At 43.2% G+C, this 20000-nt stretch overlaps 1 protein-coding gene across 2 annotated transcripts in view; it reads left to right on the forward strand.

The window, feature by feature from the left end:
* Window positions 1-20000, forward strand: part of LOC119575410 — a 26869-nt gene that overhangs the window by 5536 nt on the left and 1333 nt on the right. For both annotated transcript variants that reach the window (XM_037923009.1, XM_037923008.1), the window contains exon 2: window positions 18377-20000. This exon is cut by the window's right edge and continues 1333 nt beyond it. In XM_037923009.1, the coding sequence (XP_037778937.1) occupies window positions 18610-20000 (1391 nt within the window). In that variant the 5' untranslated portion in view covers window positions 18377-18609. The remainder of the gene's footprint in view (window positions 1-18376) is intronic.

Genomic DNA, 20000 nt, shown 5'->3' on the forward strand with positions numbered 1-20000 from the left:
CTAACAATTGTGCCACGGCGGCGATTTTACCTACGATACCTGCGTTTTGACTTCTCAAGGCGATATGTCGTTTTCTCGCCGTGAGATCGGGCTCAAGACAGCAGTCGGACCTCAGGTATTTTTACGACCGCCGCGACGGGGAACTGAACTAGGGACCACAAGGGTCGGAGTCCAGTGTTCTAACTAACCACTTGACTATTGCAGCAGTCGTATATATGTATGTGTGTGTGTGATGATCCCTTCCCAGGGTAGTTGTTTAATTAATAATTTTGGTGGTTCTCAACACACCATATTTACGACAGACTCACTACCGTATTTAGTATAATCTGTGCGTATGCTCACGCGCATGTGCGGGCGACCACATACGTACACACATATATCTAGTCTGAGCCGGAAGGTATCCTGCATCTAAGAAGTTGATACAACAATAAGATTACAAAATGGAAACGAAAAGTGAACATTGCATTGAGATATCGCAGTTGGACAGTTATCTTTATCAACTGGCTGGTTAATCTGTGTGCTGCCTCTTTCCTAATATTGTGGGAATGATCGGTGGAGGCTTACTCAGGACTGATATTTTTTCTGGTAGTGGATGCGTGTGGTACGTCGTCAACTGCAGTGCGAAAGTATCAAACGACGCTAAGCGACCAGCAATATTGAAAGACAATCGTTAATGTGTATAACAATCTTTGAGGATGAGTAGTGTCCTTTGGCAACTGTCTGGTCTATGTGTCTGCTGTCTTTTCCCTAACATTTTTGGAGTTATGGTAGGATTCTCTTCTGGTTGATAGGGATGTTAGGTTAGCACTCACACACACACACATGCACATATATATATTTATATCAATCAATAACGGTATGCTCATGTTTGAGCAGCCGTGGACCTCTCCACCATCCTTCGCCACTAAACTCGATCTTACGCTTTTCTTTCCACTTATACCATCGACAGCCCGCAAATATCTTTGATATTGTCGCTCAGTCTTCGGTTTGCCGAAGACAAGACGTACTCACTCCAAGAGCATCACAGCATGAAAACTACAATTAAGTATCGTGCTTTGACCGCGGCGGCTCAAACATGAACATATCGTAAAAAAAAAAAAAAAAAAAAACTGGATCTACGGAAGTACTTTGCGCGATTTATGAATTATGTAGTACAATTAGTCTAGTATGGAAGTTCGAGCTCACTCATTCATTCTCGTCTTTTTATATCTGTGTATATATATTTATATATATATATATATATATATATATATATATATATATATATATATATGCATATATAAAAAGACGAATAAAGTTGTTGTTTTTCTTAGCTTTATCCCTTTATTTTATGGGGTCGCCATGATCAGGTTCTGGCAGATATCTTTTATGGCCGGATGCCCTTCCTGACGCCAACCCTCTCTATTAACCCGGGCTTGGGACTGGCACTGACTTGGGCGCTGGCTTGCCCATCCATTGGCTAGGTAGGTGAAGTTTCTTGCCCAAAGGAACAACGCGCCGGTCGAGGACTCGAACCCTCGAACTCAGATTGCCGTCGTAATTTTAGTTCTAATTCTCTCATTCACTAAGATGAACAGTAGTGTCATTAGCAAGTATCATAGTAGGGATAAGTCAAATTAAACTGTGAATTTATAAGTCTCTTCACCTTTCCTTCTTATATATAAAATTACAAATAGATTAGACACCAATAATTCTAGTTCTAATTTTCTCATTTACTAAGATGAACAGTAGCGTCATTAGCAAGTATCATAGTAGGTATAAGTATAATTAAACTGTCTGGTTAAAAGGTATCCCGTATCTAAGAAGTTGATACAACAATAAAATTACAAGATGATAATTCAAAGTGGAATTTAAATTGCAAAGTCGAAGTTAGACGGTTACTTTTATCAACTGGCTGGTTTAGGTGCATGCTGTGCCCTCTCTAATATTTTCGGACTGGCACTTGGAGGCTTACTCTGGTTTTACGGAGACATCTTAAATTGGCTTGCTGATATTAAGAGTAGTGAGTACGTATGGTAAGTCGTCAACTGCAGTGTGAAAAGAGGGGAGGACGTTAAGCCACTGGTAATATTGAATGACAGTTGTTAATGGGTTAAACAATCTTAGAGGATGATTAGTTTCCTTTGGCAACTGTTTGGTCTATGTGTCTGTTATCTTTTCCCTATCATTTTTGGAATTACGGTAGGATTGCTTTTCTGGTTGATAGGGGTGCGAGGATATCTCATGCCTTCCACTGTAATTTATTGTATGAAGGAAACTGGATCAAATAATGTTAAGCCACCAACAGATGATGGAATATAAAGTATACAAGTCTGCCCATTTCAGGTACAGGGGTTACCGGCAGGTGGTAAGAAATAGATTACATATGTTTGTCCATTACAGCTATTGGGGGTACCGGTAAATGGTAAGGGAGGAACTAAATAGGATTAGCTACTATAAGTACATGAGGCAGATATTATGTAGTGTGCGGCCTTGGGTGCATGCTGTGCAATGCCTGTGCCCCTAGGTTTTATGACTGGTGTCTTGTTGTGGATCTTCGGAGATATCTTGCGTAGGGTGTGATCAGGTATCGTACTGGTGAAATGATTTAGTAAATTTATGTGGCATGTCACTGTGGATCTACGTAAGTGCTTTGAGCGACATATGAGTTATGTAGTACAATGCAGCTTCTACTATGGGACCTAGTTCAGTATGGAAGCTTGAGCTTAATCATTCAATTTTCCTTTTGTGTGAATATTTCTATCCTGGTAACCGAACCACACACACATCCTTACATTTAGCCAGTCTAAAGTGATGGTTGCCCTCTGTATATGAAATTGATACTGGGTTACTCACTACAGTATTTTGCTGTGGTTTTACGAGTAAATTATGTATGATTTTATTATTTGGGTTAGTCAATATCACTGATAAGTTTCACTTATCCCCACTCTACTAATGATTAAACTACTGTTCTCAGGATTACGAGTGTTATAACTAGAAATAATTTTTTCTGAAGTTTTCTTTTGTTATATATGTAAAAAAAATTATATATCTGCCAGAACCTGATCATAGCGATCCATATAAGAATGGTATATATATCATCATCAATAATGGTATGCTCATGTTTGAGCAGCGTGGACCTCTCCACCATCCTTCGCCACTCAACTCGATCTTCGCTTTTCTTTCCACTTGTACCATCGACAACCCGCAAATATCTTGATGTTGTCGCTCAGTCTTGTCTCTGGTTTGCCTCTTCCTCTGTTTCCTATCACCATCCCTGTCAGATATATATCATCAATAACGGTATGCTCATGTTTGAGCAGCATCCACCATCCTTTGCCACTCAACTCGATCTTGCGCTTTTCTTTCCACTTGTACCATCGACAGCCCGCAAATATCTTTGATGTTGTCGCTCAGTCTTGTCTTCGGTTTGCCTCTTCCTCTGTTTCCTATCATCATCCCTGTCAGCAAGTTTTTCTCAATACTTTTACTTCTTATCACATGACCAATAAACTTTAATTTTCTTTTGTTCAAGATATCCAACAGCTGGTCTTTACAATTTATTTTTCTCAGCACTTCATCATTCGTTTTCTTCTCTGTCCAGTTAATACGTAGTACTTGACTGTAACACCACATTTCAAAACTATTGATCTTTTTCTCATCTATCTTCAGCACCCAACACTCAGAACCATATGATGCAATTGGGAAAACTAATGAGTTCAATAACCTCAGCTCTGTCCATAAGGCAATGCTTCGGTCTTTTCAGATGTTATTGAGAGCAACTGTGGCACCCTTGGAAATGGTAATTCTTCTTTTTATCTCCGGTGAATCATCATATGTATTAGTCAAAAGAGCTCCAAGATAAGTGAACTTCACATTTTCCACAACCACTCCATTGATTGTAACATGCTCATCACTGTTCACTGCCGGTCATCCTTGAATCTTCACGATCTTAGTTTTCTTGGCATTAAGAAACAAGCCAGCCCTTCGCTTGCTTCTCCAACCCTATCTAGTAGCTGTTGCAGTTCAGTGATACTGCTGGCAATCAAAACTACATCGGCGTACCTTAGATTTGATATTTTGTATCCTCCGACATCTACAGTTCCTTCAAAATTCTCCAGAGCACCTCTCATAATTGTTTCAGAATATATGTTAAAAAGGTGCGGAGACAGAATGCAACCCTGTCGCACTCCTTGTTTGACTTCGAACCATTCTGTTAACCCATAAGTGGTTCTTACAGTTGCTTGTTGTGGGTCATACATGGCTTTTATTAGTTGGATGATGTGTTTTGGAAACTTCATATCGTTCATGTTATTCCAGAGGATATCGTGATCAGTATCAAAAGCTTTCAAGTAATCGATGAAACACAGGTATAGGTCTTTCTGATGTTCTCTTTTTTTCTCTATGATCAATTTCAGATTTAGAATCTGGTTTCTGGTACCTTTTCCAGGGCAAAAAACCTGCTTGTTCGTCTGCAATTTCTTCTCTTAACTTCAACTTCATTCTTTTCAGCAATAATTTTCAACAAAATTTTGCTGCTGTGACTTATTAATGCAATTGTCCTGTTATTGTTGCATTGGAGTGCGTCACCTTTTTTAGGTATGGGAGCAAAGACTGATTTTACCCAGTCTTCTGGCCATCTTCTTTCATTCCAAATTTTTGTACAAAGTTTGTAGAAGAAGTATTCAACACTTTCGCCAGCATTCTTGATTAGTTCCGCTGTTATTTCATCCATTCCCGGGCTCTTGTTATTCTTTAACTCTTTTATGGCTTTTATAACTTCGTCTAGCAGTGGCGGTGGTTCATCTTCGCTGTCACTGAGTCTAATTTATGTTGTTGTTAGATCTTTATTCTTTTGTATAGGTTAGAACAATATTGATTCCATCTATCCTTGACTTCTTTTCCATCACATAAAACAAGTCCATCTTCAGTTTTGATAGTGTCCATTGTAGGTTTAAATTTTCGTGTGATGTTTCGTACTCCTTGGTAGAGTTCTTTAGTTGTCTTATTGATAGAACAGTTTTCAATTCTCTGGCAATGTTCATTTAAATATTTTTCCTTATCTTGTCGCAATAATCTTTGAATTTTTGTATTTTGTTTTTTGTAAATTACTTCTTCAACTGGATTATTGATACCCTTTGATTTTAGGCATCTTGTTTCAATTTCACTTAGTGTTTTTTCAGATATCCAGGGGAATTTGTCTTTTTCTTTTTGGCGATAGTTTCTTAAGCAGCGCTCAGCAACACACACACACACACACACATATAGGAACTTCACCTCGATTGCCTACCTAGCCAAAGTCAGTGCTGGTCCCAAGCCCGGATAAAATAGAGAGAATGATTACCTAAAAAGGTAAACACCGGCACTCTCCGTGATAAGGAACTGGGGACCCTACCACGTTCTCACTCCAAGAGCATCACAACATACACATATATATACATATATATATGTGTATATTATATACACACCGCACACTCACAAGCATGCTCACATTCACATACATACCCACACATTCACCCCTGCAATCACCAAGGTGTCCCAGGTGTACCCATTCGCACTCTGCGAATCCAAGCACGCAGTCGGCGTAACTGTGGAGGTGGCATGAGTGCATGATCTCAACCCGGGTTGCATGCGCGCCTCGAGAGCGTTTTTGCGCCGCGCCCGAATGTGGAATCGAGCTTTGTTTCGCGGGAGTTGCCAGCCCGTACAGGAAGTGTTCACGCAGGGCTGCATCCCCGGCGCCGCTTCTTCTCTGAACGACGAGCGAAGAAAACACTCGCCCACCGCCCGGAGAAGCGAGGGTTGGGCGGAGCTGCATCGCGTCTGGCTTCCGGGCGCGCGGGGCCTGTGCAGGCGTGCGTGCGTGCTTGCGAGCGTCTGTTCGTGCATCCGTCCATCTATTTTTCCGTCCGTTCATTCATGCATACATTAGTTCATAAATACAAAAAAATCCATGTAGTTTAACATGCATTCATACAGTCATTAAACATACAGTGCATATAAATATCGACGCACGCGCACGCGCACACACACACACACACACACACACACACACACACACACACACACACACACACACACACACACACACACACAGAAATGCATTCGTACACAAATACACCCATCCGTGGTGGTCGGCGGTCCGGCTGAATCGGCATGGGTGAAGGTATCCTCGCTGGGCACCAAATAAAGCGCGGTGGATGCCCAGGCGGGTAGAGCTGGTGAATGTATGATGACATGTGAGGCGTGTTACCCAGACTTTGCCGGGAGAAACTTTCGTTCAGCGGTCATGTTTCAGCGAATTTGATATTTGATACAGTAGCTTGATGTGTTAAATGCTATGATGTTTCCATTTAGACATCGAGTGGGTGTAGGGGTATGGATTCGTTTGCTCGTAAATTATTAGATTATGAATTGGATTGATATAGATACAAAGTGCTTTTGACAACGAAAACCATGAATTCTAGAGTTTGGCACAGACGATCTACAACCGTTATAAGCAAGGCAGTTTTGCCAAGCATCAATGTCGGTTTTGCTGCGCCCGGCCGTAGTGGGCGCGAGGGCGTGCGGGCGTCAAGATCGAAGCCGCGGCCATGAGGAAGATCCCGATTATCCTTCACCTGTAACCCTTCGTCCCTAATGCGGTTAATTTAGCTTCAATAGAGTTATTATTACGTATATATAATGCGCAGCGCTTCCTGTGCGTGCGGCTTGACCTTGCAACAAGCAGGGTAATGGGCGCATCGATTGTTTACTTCCCTACGTGACCCATTAGAGGGGGAGGGCTGCGAGGGGTCAAAGGGCGCTGCTTCCTCAGTGGAGTCGGGGGCAAAACAAGCGTACCTCGACAGTTTCGTGTTTATGGCATGCATATCTGATTTACGGAGACGTTTATGTTTGTCTTAAGCAAAACAAACCAGACGTTTAAAGTTAAGCAATGCCAAACGGTGAACTAGTAAGTCCGTCAACATCGCTCGGAAATCAAACGAAACCAGCCTTGGCCAATCCGTAGCATTTCCTCTGCTCGCATTTTGTTTCGTTATTTCAGTTATTAGACTTTTTATCCCGATTCTTTCGCGCCCACCTTCCCGGTGTCTCAAGCCGAGTGGGCGGAGCGTCATCACTCAGGTATAGAGGGCCAGCGCCCGCCCGCCCTCCCGCTTGCTCGTACGCCCTGGTTGTAAAATTAAGAAACCTTCGTGAACGCTAATGGCTGAGTGTGTGTGTGTGTGTGTGCTGCGTTAAAAAGGTTTTAATACTTCCGCTTGTCCCATTTATGTTACTCCCATTGCATGTTTTCGGTTCCATATTCGTACGACGTAGAATAACAAGCCTATTTTTACCCAGCGTTTCTTCCCTGCTAAATTCTGTATGTCCCTATTAGATCTATGTTGATACGTGTTTGCGTGCCTTTCCTCCCTTGAAATACCTATTCTATCTGCACGTCATTTAGTGCCCCGGGCGAAACAGGTAGACGCCGAGAGCACGGTGGCCAGATTCGCGTGAAATCCCTTCCCGACCCCACATCCATATGCAGTACGCCAGAATTTACATCTACTTGCCATATACGGGAGCGGTCCGAGATACAGCCGGTGGGGTTAGGCTTGTCGATGCTGACGAACGAGGAGGCCACCTCGGTAAAAAAAAAAACGAAAAATTACTACGTATATAAACACAATTGAGCAAAAAATGGTTAAGAAGGAAGTGAAACGTGTACATTTAAAGAAAAAAAAAAATACTATGTTCCCTTGCGCGCAGGTGCAGGGTTGCTCGTTTGAATAATACAGCAAGAGCACAATAATACCTGTAAATCTCCGAAAGTAAATCCTCGTAAGTCGCTACAAAGCCATGTATGCAGTAAAATACATTTAGGTTTAGAGTTTTTACACGTGTGCATACGACATGCATTTTTGCACAGTGTATATTTAGGGATGTATTCGTCGACAGTCATATACCCACATGGATGCATGTATATGTATAAAATTCGTGCATATTGGCTCTGTATGTCTTCCTTTCTACTCGAATTCCTTCCTTTACATCTACAAGATACCTTACTTACGGGCGCCGACCCACCATAAACCGCGGGCGCATTATCGTCCGCGAGAACTGACGTACAGTAAAGGGAGCGTCGCATCTCCGCGGTGGCACTCTCCTCCGCTCATTCCCTAATGCGCGCCATCTTGTCCTTTATGGCCATCGTAACCTGGAGCCTCTGCAATTTTTTTGGGTTATGAACGCGCATAATCCTCGCAAGGAAGTTTTGTTCTTTGGATTATTCGAAAGGGTAAAGGGCGCTTTCGACGCTGCAGACACAAGAGGGATAATTATTTGATACAGAATAGAGCTTGGGTTTCTAGTTCACGTGGGTCTTCGGTGGGTTGAAACAGGCCGTAAAGTGAATACAGTCGGGGGTTTATTCTCTCTGAAAAAAAAATGTTGCTGTATGTAGCCACGAGGGGGAGGGAGAGAGAGTGAGAGAGAGAGAGAGAGAGAGAGACAGACAGACAGGCAAACAGACAGACAGACAGACAGACAGACAAAGACAGTGAGAGACACAGACAGACAAACAGATAGATAGATAGACAGACAGATAGACACACAGACGGACAGACAGACAGCAGACAGATAGACAGAGAGGTAAAGAGAGGGAGGGAGGGGAAGAGGGAAAGATAGAGAAAAAGATAGAACGAAAGAGACTAACAGACTTACAGACAAACTGAGAAAAAGACAGGCAGACAATGACACAGAGAAATTGAGAGAGGAGGGTGAAGAAAGAACGAGAAAAGAAGATGGAGAAGGAGAAGAAAAAGAAGGGGAGAGAGGAGACGAAGAGAGGAGAGAGGAGGCGAGTAAAAGTGAGAGTTCAGAGTACACGCTACATATTTCAATACATGTCGCAGCGCTTGGCCATCCGGGTGTTGGAGAGGAACGTGACTCCACAAAATGCAGATATAGATGAAGTCACAGAGGCAGGTGAATCGGGGAGCGAGGGGACAGGTAGGCGAAGGAGGATTAGGTGAAAGGGCGATTTGGTGTTAGGTGACCGTACGTCTGCGAAGATTTGTTTACAAGGTAGAGGCTCTCCTGTGTTTTCGGACGGTAGTATTAAATTTCTCGCGGAAAGGGAAACAACGTCTGTTATCGATTTCTCTCTCTCTCTCTCTCTCTCTCTCTCTCTCTCTCTCTCTCTCTCTCTCTCTCTCTCTCTCTCTTCTCTCTCTTTTCTCTCTCTCTCTCTCTCTCTCTCTCTCTCTCTCTCTCTCTCTCTCTCTCTCTCTCTCTCTCTCTCTCTCTCTCTCTCTCTCTCTCTCTCTCTCTCTCTCTCTCTCTCTCTCTCTTTTTCGTGGGACTGACGTTCAAGGTGAGGCAGGTACTGGGAGACAGAAGAAACCGAGGCTCTGAACTTATCGCTCGGGGTGACTTTGTCTTTTTGAGAATGATCATGAAATCCCCATCTTAACAAAAAGGCGTTGCCAATTAAAGTCATCCTGGTTAAACAGACATTCGGGAAATGCACAGCAGTTTCGAAAAATTAATTTCATTTCATCCACGCCGACCTTTCTCTTCAGCTAACTCCTGTTGTGAGTACCGACCCACGGGTGGTTGACCCAGGAGAAACCCCCTGCCTTCCCGTCTTACGCCAGATCCAGTCCCCTCCTGGCTCCCATAGTGTTCGTCATACCCAGCGTTGGCAGGGGGTGGCGGTGGTGGACGCTAGGACTCAGGTGTGGGCAGGGGAAGGGAGGGAGGGGTGATAGGGGAGTTTGGAACAGGTCATCATCGCCCACAAAGGTCCTGACCTGAGGCGGGAGTCACCCAGCCGAGCCGGCCGTGTCATCTTCTCAGCCGCACTTCTGGCTTTTGTCTCCCGCCTCTGTCACGCTAACGAACCATGTGCATTGTGGAGGAAGATGTACCTCGGAGGGGCCGTCATGATACCTATTTTGGGAAACGAAGAATGAGGTAGCGGTGTGAAAGGGGTTGAGGGGGGGGCGCTTTTCTAAGGGAGGACGACTTTTGTATTTGCGCTCGGGATGTCCTCGAGCATTTATAAAAGTTAATGGGGTTTGTTCTTTGCACGAAGCGCTGGAATTCCATGAAACGCTTGAAAAGGGAATAGTGCGTTATACTCAAAGGATTACCGGTAACGAGGGCGTTCAACAGAAATGGTGAACGAAATGTTAAATTTATATCTATTATTAGAAAAGGAGATTAGCAGCAGATTACCTTAGTGCGGGCCAATAAAGTAGGTCAGATCTCGTCACTCAGATGCGAGGCCTTTTAGCCTCTGTCTCTTGACTGGCGTGAATTCTACTATTTGCGGCTATATATGGATTCCATTTCATAGAGAATAATAAAGTGGAACTTTGATATGTCAAATTATTTATTTTATATAACTATGTTTTATTGAATATATTGTAAATAAATCGCATTTGTTGTGTTCGAATGTGTAACGGAATAGAATATAGACACTACTTCCGCGCGTGAGTCATGTCTGTTACACATAATGGATTAGTAACACGGTGAGTGACTAGCGCGGTGGGGAAGGCGACGCGCATGGTTCCTCCTCCATGTTGCTGCGTCAGGCAAGTGCTTCACGCGTGGGCCTCATGAACGTTTTATCGATTAGTTCTTTGATTTCTGGCGCTCCGTCGACACACTATCTATCCCATTATCAGTGCTTGCGGCGTAAAGACATCGCGGTTTCTGTCTGGTGTATGTGAAGTGCAGTGAGTTCGTTCGCACATTTTAGTTATTATTTAGTCATTATTTTAAATAACATAACGAGAATATAATCGCGTCGTTTATGCTGTGAAAAGGGAAATTGTTTTATAGATGTTGCATTAATATTGCAATGCAGATGATTAGCAACCTTGGGAGATGTTTTTGCACCGAAAACGCCGCCCAGCTGATCCCCGAGGAGGCAGGCGGCCGGCGGGGCTTATCGGCTGTCCAGAACCGCTTGCAGTTTTTGCCGCTTCCTGCCTAGTCTCTTTGTCTCGTTGGCGGGTTCCTGGCGCTCCTCCTGGTGACCGAAGTGATGTTAAAGTTGCCCTGAAAGGAATCGTGTCGCGAGAGGAAAAATGATTTTGTTGTTGACGTGTATATATAGTGTCTGTGATGCTGATGAACATCTAAGGGAGATCTTTTTTGCAAGGGATGTTCACCCGTTCAGGCTCCTCTGTTCAGTCACTATGTGCCAACAAGGGGGAGTCCTTAAGATCAAGTGCCTCGATATTACTGTATGTTCCTCCGTTGCTATGCCTTCGATTGCGTCCCTAGTTCAGTGTATTACATTAAAAATGAAGACCAGCACAGAGTGAAGTCGATGCGGTGGTGTCTATTTTAACTCGATCTCGCCGCGGGGGATCAAGATTTAATTGCCGGCTTAGCGACGATGCAGGCGAGGTTGCAGGAGTGTTCTCGTTGTCCTCGGATTAAGGGAGAGAAATCTGCGACGAAAGAAGTACGCCATTTTTTAAGTAGCCGTTGTTGTAAGGACTGAAATAATAGGTGAGAATTGTTGCGTGGCTATTACGGTAATTGTTCGTTTTTGCCGTTCCCTGTTTGATTGTTGTTGTGAGATTAATTGAGATTGATGTGCTTAAAATGCGCAATAAAACGCGTAGCGGAAGTAAATCAAATCGCTGTTAAATCGCATTAAGATAAGCTTTGAGACGATGTTGACGTATACAGTGATGATAATCGTAGAGAAGTTGATAATGGTACGGATTTGGAAATGCAGACAGCAGGAATAGTGTTGACAGTTTCGATGCAAGTAGTCAATATTACTTGTAACAGTTTGGGATAGCATCGTAAAACCGACAGCTTACTATAAAGCTGATGTAAATAAACAGGAAAATTGAAAATTACCCCTTTGTAAATACGGAATTGTGTGCTTAATGAATACACTACATGTCAGGATGAACTTCACATGCCAGCCGGGTTGTCCCACTCGAGGGCCGAGACAGCCAGTGTTGTCGGGAAAGATAAGATAATGCATGTACTTTCAACACGTCGGTCACAGATGCGGCAAGCCACCTAATCAGCTGTTCGAAGCCAAACAATACATTCCTTATAAATTACGCGTGAAGAGTACGTAAATATTTACATGTCTATTTTTGGATCGGGTTCGGATCGAGAGTGTTAACAAAAGCGGAGGGGAAGTGAACACCCGCCGCGAATGTTCATTAATCACTTTGCCGAGCTGAACAAACCTTCGCGCCTCCAGAGAAAATATTTTGGGAGAATACAGGCGGAAAACCGAGATTTCTTTTGTCGGTGTGTTGTGCTTGATGTTATTACTGTGGTGATGATTAGGGTCATCGCCATCATTATCATTATTATCGTTTTACTTGTTTATCATCATCATCATTGCTGTTTTTATTATTTTTCGTTTCTTCAGCCAGAGTGTTGCTATTATCATTATTTTAACATTCATCGTTTCCGACTTGATGTATTTCTATTTCGTCTAACTATAATTACCATTTTCGTAATGAGCATTTCTAGTCATTAACAAAGTAAACTATTCAGTCGGTCAATCAGGAATATTTTCACCGCACACTAGGCCTATGAATTCGTATGTATCTCATTTTTGAAATTCAAATTGTAGTGTCTTCTCTTCCTTGGCCACGCCCTTACTGCAGGGAGAAGAGGAAGGAGCAAAAGAAACAAAACTTCTGGATTATACGTCTGTTAGCGTAGGGAACTCCCAATTCGAACCTCCGTTCACCCCACCCCCTATCTCTCTCTTCTCACCCCCCCACCTCTTCATTCTTCCACCCTACGTCTGACTGCTTCCCTCCTCCTACCTAGCCTCACCGTCCCCACCCACCTACATCCCTCCGTCATCCTCATCTGCCTCATCTACACTTCTCTCCTGATCCCCACCATCACCTAATGCCTCTTCCAGCCCCTCCCATCACGGGTACTCCTCCCCCCACTCCTACCAATGCCCATCCCTTTCCCCTAGCACAACCCCCATCAATACCCCTCCTTCCCAACACCCAACACCTCATCCCCCTTCAACCTCCACTCCAACAGCACCCCAGCCCCCTCTCCAACAAACCCCACCGCCCCTCTTATACCGCAACCTCTTCTCGTACCCCACCATCGCTACCCCTCCCCCTCCACTCATACCCACACTGTCTGCCTTCTCGCCTCTCGGGTACATCGGAGCCCCTATAGACAACGGGCCTCGTTCCCTCTAGCTGTGGTTCGCCTCTAAATTATGACATTCCCGGGATGAGTCCGAGCGGGAGCCATCCTTAGCCTGCCCTCTCTTCCCCGTTCCCCTTCCCCTCTGCGCCCCCTACCTGCACCTAGGCATCCGCGTTCACAGGTGGGGAGGGGGGAGGGGGGAACGGTGGGAGATGAAGGAGGGTTTTGAAAAGGAGGGTCAGTAGGTGTTGCCCATGCGAACGATTTGTATCTCGTTTGATAGGTACCCTAATCCGAGGCTTCCTCTTGACCTAATTATAGAGCGTTTTTTAACTCGGTAAGTTTCTTTAGCGCATAGATCATATGTTTTTCTATTTAAAGATTGTGAAGTCAGACAAAAAGACCATTCGACGTGACCAACAGGATTCAGATAATTTTTGCGTCATTCTTAGAGCAAACGACATTACCATTCATAATTGAAAATACATGTTACAGCAAGACATAGCATTATTGCATATGAATTCCTATTATTTGGCTATAGAGGCATAATGGCATAATCCGAGAAAAGGATTAGAAACGGGAAGAAGGCTGTGACCTTGACAAAAATGTATAAATATATCTTGTATGAATTATATTAATTATACATGCAATGTCTTTTTTTATTTCAAGGTTTAATTAGAGATTCATCTCTCATTTCTTCCTTCTCACCTGCACTCTTCTCCTCTTCTTTCTTCTCTAATTTTCCGTTCTCTTATCATCATTTTTTCCCCTTCTACCTCATTCTCCTTTCCTGTACTCTTCCTTCCCCTATTTTGTTGTGACCCCGTCCTCCATCCCTCCCTCCCTCCTTCCCTCCCCCCCTCCCTCAGGGCGGCATGCGGGGGACGCGACTTGCCTCTGGCACTAACTGGCTGGCCATGCTGTTGTATCTGGCCCGCTGTGGCCCGGACGCATTGACACTCGCGTCATGCAGCTGCTGGTGGCTCTGTTCTTGCGTTATCTGGCATGTCAACAAGCACTTTGAATGTTTTACACCCACATAGACATGCACAGATACATATGCGTTTACACATATACATATATATATACGTACACGTACGCGTACACGTACACGCATGCATATGTATATACATGGACATGGACATGGGTATAGGCATCTGTATGTATATGTATCTCCATGTACGTACACATACACGCACTCTTATATGTACATGCACTTATACTCGAACAGGTACGTGTATATATACAAATGTAAATGTATTTGTATATGTACTTGTACACATATATGTACATGTATATCTATAAGTATATGTGCAAATGTACATGTATATGTATATGTGCAAGTACATGTAAATGTATATGGTTATGTACATGTACATATTTATGCACATGTACATGCGTACACACACACACACACACACACACACACACACACACACACACACACACACACACACACACACACACACACACACACACACACACACACACTGTCACTTAATCTCCTACTTCTCTTTTTCTTTCTTTATTTCCTTTTCTCTCCTATTTTCTTCTCTCTCCCTCTCCCTCTCCCTCTCCCTTTGCCTCTTCTTCTCCCTCTCCCTCTCCCTCTCCCTCTCAGTAGCAGATGTTGCATGTCGTCCAGACGCTCCCCGTTTGATCGCAGATTATACAGTCGGGTTGGTTCTCCGGGTCGGAATGTGGCGAGGACTTTGATCCGAGCCTCTTCCCGTTCTGTTTGTCTTGTGAATAATGCAGTTTTGTTCACTTTTAATTAAACTCTTGAGCGTCTCTCACTCTGCGCAAAATTATTTAATGCCGTGTTCCAAGTTCAGGATATTTTAGGATATGTTAGATTACTGAAAAATATGTGTATGCATATATATATCAATAATATATATATAATCTATATATTAATATTTTATATATATATATTTAATATTATATATTATATATATATATATATATATAGTATATATATATATAATATATATTATATATTATATATATATATATATATATATTTTTAATATAAAATATATATATATATATATATATATATAATAATATTATATATATATATATATATATTATATATATATATATATATATATATTATATATAATATTATATATATATTATATATATTTTATATATATATATATATAAATATATATTATATATATATATATATATTATATATATATATATATATTTAACACACACAACACACACACACACACCAACACACCACACACACACACCACACACACACACACACACACACACACACACACACACACACACACCTGTGGTGTGTGTGATGTGTGTGCTCGTGCGTGCGTGCGTGAGTCTGTATCTGTGTGAAAAAATAGTTTAAGCTAGAATTCTAATATCGAACGGTACTATAATGAGAAGGAGACGCCACTATACCTGACCCCCTTACATATTCATGAAATAATGTCTTCATTTCTTCGTTCTGGCCAGGAATACACTCGCTCACGTTAGTGCCTTTGAGTTATTTTGTAGTTATGATAGAAAAAAGTGAATACGTTATAGAAAATAGCGAGAAAAAACGAATATCTCACAGTAGATCAAATAACATTATGATTAATACAGATAAAAAAAGGAAAATCAATGCCTTATCTTCAAAGCTAAAAAGAAAGCTAAGAAAAAGTCAAGCTTATCTCTCGTAGGCCTACAACACCTGCAAACAAACAAATAACCAGCTTGCCCTTGACAGGTATCGATCAGACGCCAATCAAGAGCCGCGTTTATTGGGGTCCTCTCGGCGCGCCTCAAAACGGACCACGATTTGTTTTCGCCTCTGTCCTTGGTGTCCGTTTTTCTCGCGATGATCTATGAACCTTGAGGTGTCTGCGAATTGGATGATTTTTATGTGCGTTTTTTTTTTGTCTGTTTATTTGCTTGGTAAAAAAAAAAAAAAAAAAAAAAGTGATGAGTGAGATGTATAAAATCTGAACGTAAAAAAGTAAGTTTGCTGATTGCGATTTTTTATTGGTCTGTCTGGTTCTGAGAGAGAGAGAGAGAGAGAGAGAGAGAGAGAGAGAGAGAGAGAGAGAGAGAGAGAGAGAGAGAGAGAGAGAGAGTGTTAGTGAGAGAGAGAGTGTGTGTGTGTGAGAAAGAGACGAGAGAAAACGATAGACGAGAGAGACAAGAGAGAGAGAGAGAGGCGAGAGAAAACGAGGGAACGAGCTGGATTAAGAGAAAGGCAATCAGGGAGAGGAAAATACAAGGATATAACAGAGACAGAAAACAGACATATAAAAAAAAAACACAAGCAGAGAAATGGGTGCAGACGAAGAGGGTGTTCCGAATGGGTGTCGGATTAACGAAATATTAACAATAAAACGATAACGTCAGGAATGGGAATCCGTTAATCAGATAAGAGAAGAGAGGGAATAGAGATCGAAGGCAAGGAAGGGGGGAATAAGGCACAAAAGGCATAACAATAACTATGAAGAAAGACGATAAATGAAAACCTGAAGGAGGCGTAGTAGGGGAGAAGGACAAGAAATAGATAGGGAGAGAGGAGATGGTTTAGAGGGACGTGATCCGTAGCACAGATGGTTCAGCCAAAAGATGGTTATGTCGTTTGCCCCGAGGAAGTAGGTGGGGGAAGGGGGGGGGGGGGGCGAAAGCCTTTGGATCTTTGTGAAGGTTCAAGACCTAAACTATCGTCGTGATACCGTTAGTAACCTAAGACGTTGGTGCGACTTAAAATATTTGATGATATTCGTTAAAGCTTTTGTAGTGTTTTGACGAAGGGAGTGAAATTTGTACTGTCATCATTATTATTGCAGTTATCATCATCATCATCATCATCATCATCATCATTATCATCATCATTATCATCATCATTATCATCATCATCATCATTATCATCATCATTATCATCATCATCATTATCATCATCATCATCATCATCATCATCATCATCATCATCATCATCATCATCATCATCGTTGTTATTGTTGTTATCATCATCATCATCATTATTGTTACTGTGTTTGTTTTGTAATTTTGTTATTCGTAATATAGTTGTTTTTTTACTGTTATCACTTATTATTATTCATTATTATTATCACATCCGTGTTGTTATTGTCGGCGTCACCATCAGCTCTTATTGGATTTTTCTACATTTGGATGCTGTTAGCAGTAGTACAGCGTTGCAATCATTATTCCCATTCCGTCGCTCCACTTATCGGTAATAGATGTCAACCTGTTTGGAAATCCAGACAAACGGCGTTACCGGAGTGGGCTGCCGGACCTTCATTTGATCCTTGGGCCGGCCTTGCGCTATTGCGAAGATCACTAGCACTATTTACTGATAAAACGGCATTTTTCAGCGGTTGGGTCAGTATAGGAGTTTGCTGCAAGGCCCTCGTCAGCATACCACGTAAATTCCTTCGCAAGTCGCTAGACACTTTGAGGCACCATTTTGGGCACCGGGTATGCTGGGTCATGCATATCATGGTCTGTGTCTGGGCACTTTCATCGGCTCAGGGCACTGGCAAGCGCGTAGGGCTTGTCACGACTCAAGGATAGTAGAATAGTATTAAGCGTTCCTGAATCGGGAAATTATTATTTTTTTTTTTACGCTTTTAACAGGGCGCCATTAAAGGCACATTTCGTAAACCGAGCCCTGGGAATAATCCTTTAAAAAGGCCTGTATTATCGGCGTGATCCGCGCAGGTACACCATTGTGTGTTAATGGCGACCGTGTGGACCTTAACCGATATATTTCCTGTTGTTTGTGAACCCGCGGGGGAGTGTTGGGTTCTGCGTTGAGTCATTCGCGCACACCAGTTTGGCACGGTGCAAGGTGTCACGGCGGTTCTGTGGGTCTTGTGCGTCCAGCCAAGACATACACACTCACGTTCAGACAGACACTCATGTTTTCTCGTCTCTGGTGCTCAGGACCGACGTCAGAAGCTCTGGTGTTGAGGCTGTCTGATTCTCGCATCTCGATATTTTTTGTTCTCTAGCCTTGGTGTCGTTTGTCGTCTACTGGTGGGAGGTCTGTGCCCAATGCCGCATGGGAAGCGGCGTTCGGAGGATGAAAGGTGACACAGTACAAACACGTTATGTTTTGCATTATATCCCCACTGAGGGTATAATGCGCTTTGTGCGTTTTATATTTTCGAGGAAGTACGATAAATTCTCAGATCTCACGTATTTTAAAGGAAAAGCTGACAGACTCTTTATTTTTCAGTTATTTTAACGTGAATAGTGAAAGGAAAATGCACATATTACATGAATTGATACCATAATGTTTTATTATTTAACTCTGCGATGTAGAAGTGAACCAGAAAATCAATTGTTACGAGTGTGTAGCTGAATGTGGAAGTTACAGAGAACAAATGATGGAAATTTTATTCACTGTGCTCAGTGTCGCTCGAGCGAGAGGTAGTTACGAATGACAGCAGAGAAAATGCCCTCATCTCCATGGTAGCGTCACCGTGGGTACTGAGCTACTTGGTGTTACTAGTAGTGACTCAGTACAAGCAGCGAGTGGTCGTGGCAGCGCTGGTGTTGAGAGCAGCTATGACGAGGCTCCTGACGGTGTGCCTCGAGGCCGACACCCACCTTTCGCAGGCCCCGCTGACGCTCCTCCAGACGGGGGACCAGGACGAGGAGCAGGCGCAGGAGGAGGAGCTACAGGGCTCGGAGGATGGCTTGGAAGAAGACCGAGCGGGTGAGAGGAATGAGGTGGAGAGAGAAAAGAGAGAGGGAGGGGAAGAGAAGGCGCCCGAGGAAGAGAGTTTATCGGAGAGTGACGGTAGTGAAGAGACAGAGTATATTAAAGGAGAGATGATAAGTGACTTAGATGTGTCAGAAAACGAGGGGGACGCATATGAAAGAGCGAAGGGCAGTGAGGGAAAGACCGATAATTTGAAGAGTGATGGTGAAGAGAGACAGTCACTCGAGGATGGTGGTGGTGTAGTTAACGTGTTAGAGTGTTACACAGGAGCATCTGGCGAACGACTGGTATTGGACAATTCTTTCATCGTCGACGGTAAATGTTATGAAACCGATGTGACAAAGAATTCAGTAATGGAAAACGTCAAGGAAGACGAATCGAAAGAAAACGAGGAGTCCCCGCGCGAGTATGAGCATAAGAAAGAATGGGAAGTTCAAAGAAAACGGAGTGTGGAGCTAGGGGGACGAATCTCTTCTGAAGTTCTGGGAGAGTTTTTGGATGACGATGAAGACGAGGACGATGTGGAACATCTGTGTACTGCCGACGAGGAATCTATCTTTGGTGACGATATGGATTCCAGTTTTGGTGTTAAAGACGAAGATCATAGTTTTGACGCAAGATCAGAATGTGACCATGAGGAAATCAAGATAGAACATTTACATGGACATCACGGTGACATACAGAAAGGAAACGAAAAAGATAGCGTCAGCAGTGTGGACAAGGACAGCATAAAGGAGGAAGATTCCAGTTTGTCTGACAGCCTAACGGACGTCCCAAGTGAGATCGATCTAAATGCTGATCGGGGGAAAGACGCCGAGAGCCTCAGAGGTGAGAGTGAGGATGGTGGCGAGAAGGTGCCAAAGGGAAAGGGAAGTTTACGCCTGAAAACCAGAGACGAAGTCGACGCTGCAATTCGATGGATCAAGGACTTCCCTGCCCCGCTGCCGGGCCCGAAGTGCACGTGCAAAGTGCCCGGAACGCCGCCGTGGAAACCTGTTCAGCCGAGCTTCTTTCCGGCCCCAGAGACTCCGAAGCTCTCCTACACCACCACCGTGCTCTCCCTCGACAAACAGCTGGTGACGGTGAAGCTTCGGCGGCCCAGGAGCTCCTCTTTTAACCCCCAGAGCGTTTGCGA

This window comes from Penaeus monodon, chromosome 7, assembly GCF_015228065.2.
Source record: "Penaeus monodon isolate SGIC_2016 chromosome 7, NSTDA_Pmon_1, whole genome shotgun sequence".
Lineage (NCBI taxonomy): Eukaryota > Metazoa > Arthropoda > Malacostraca > Decapoda > Penaeidae > Penaeus > Penaeus monodon.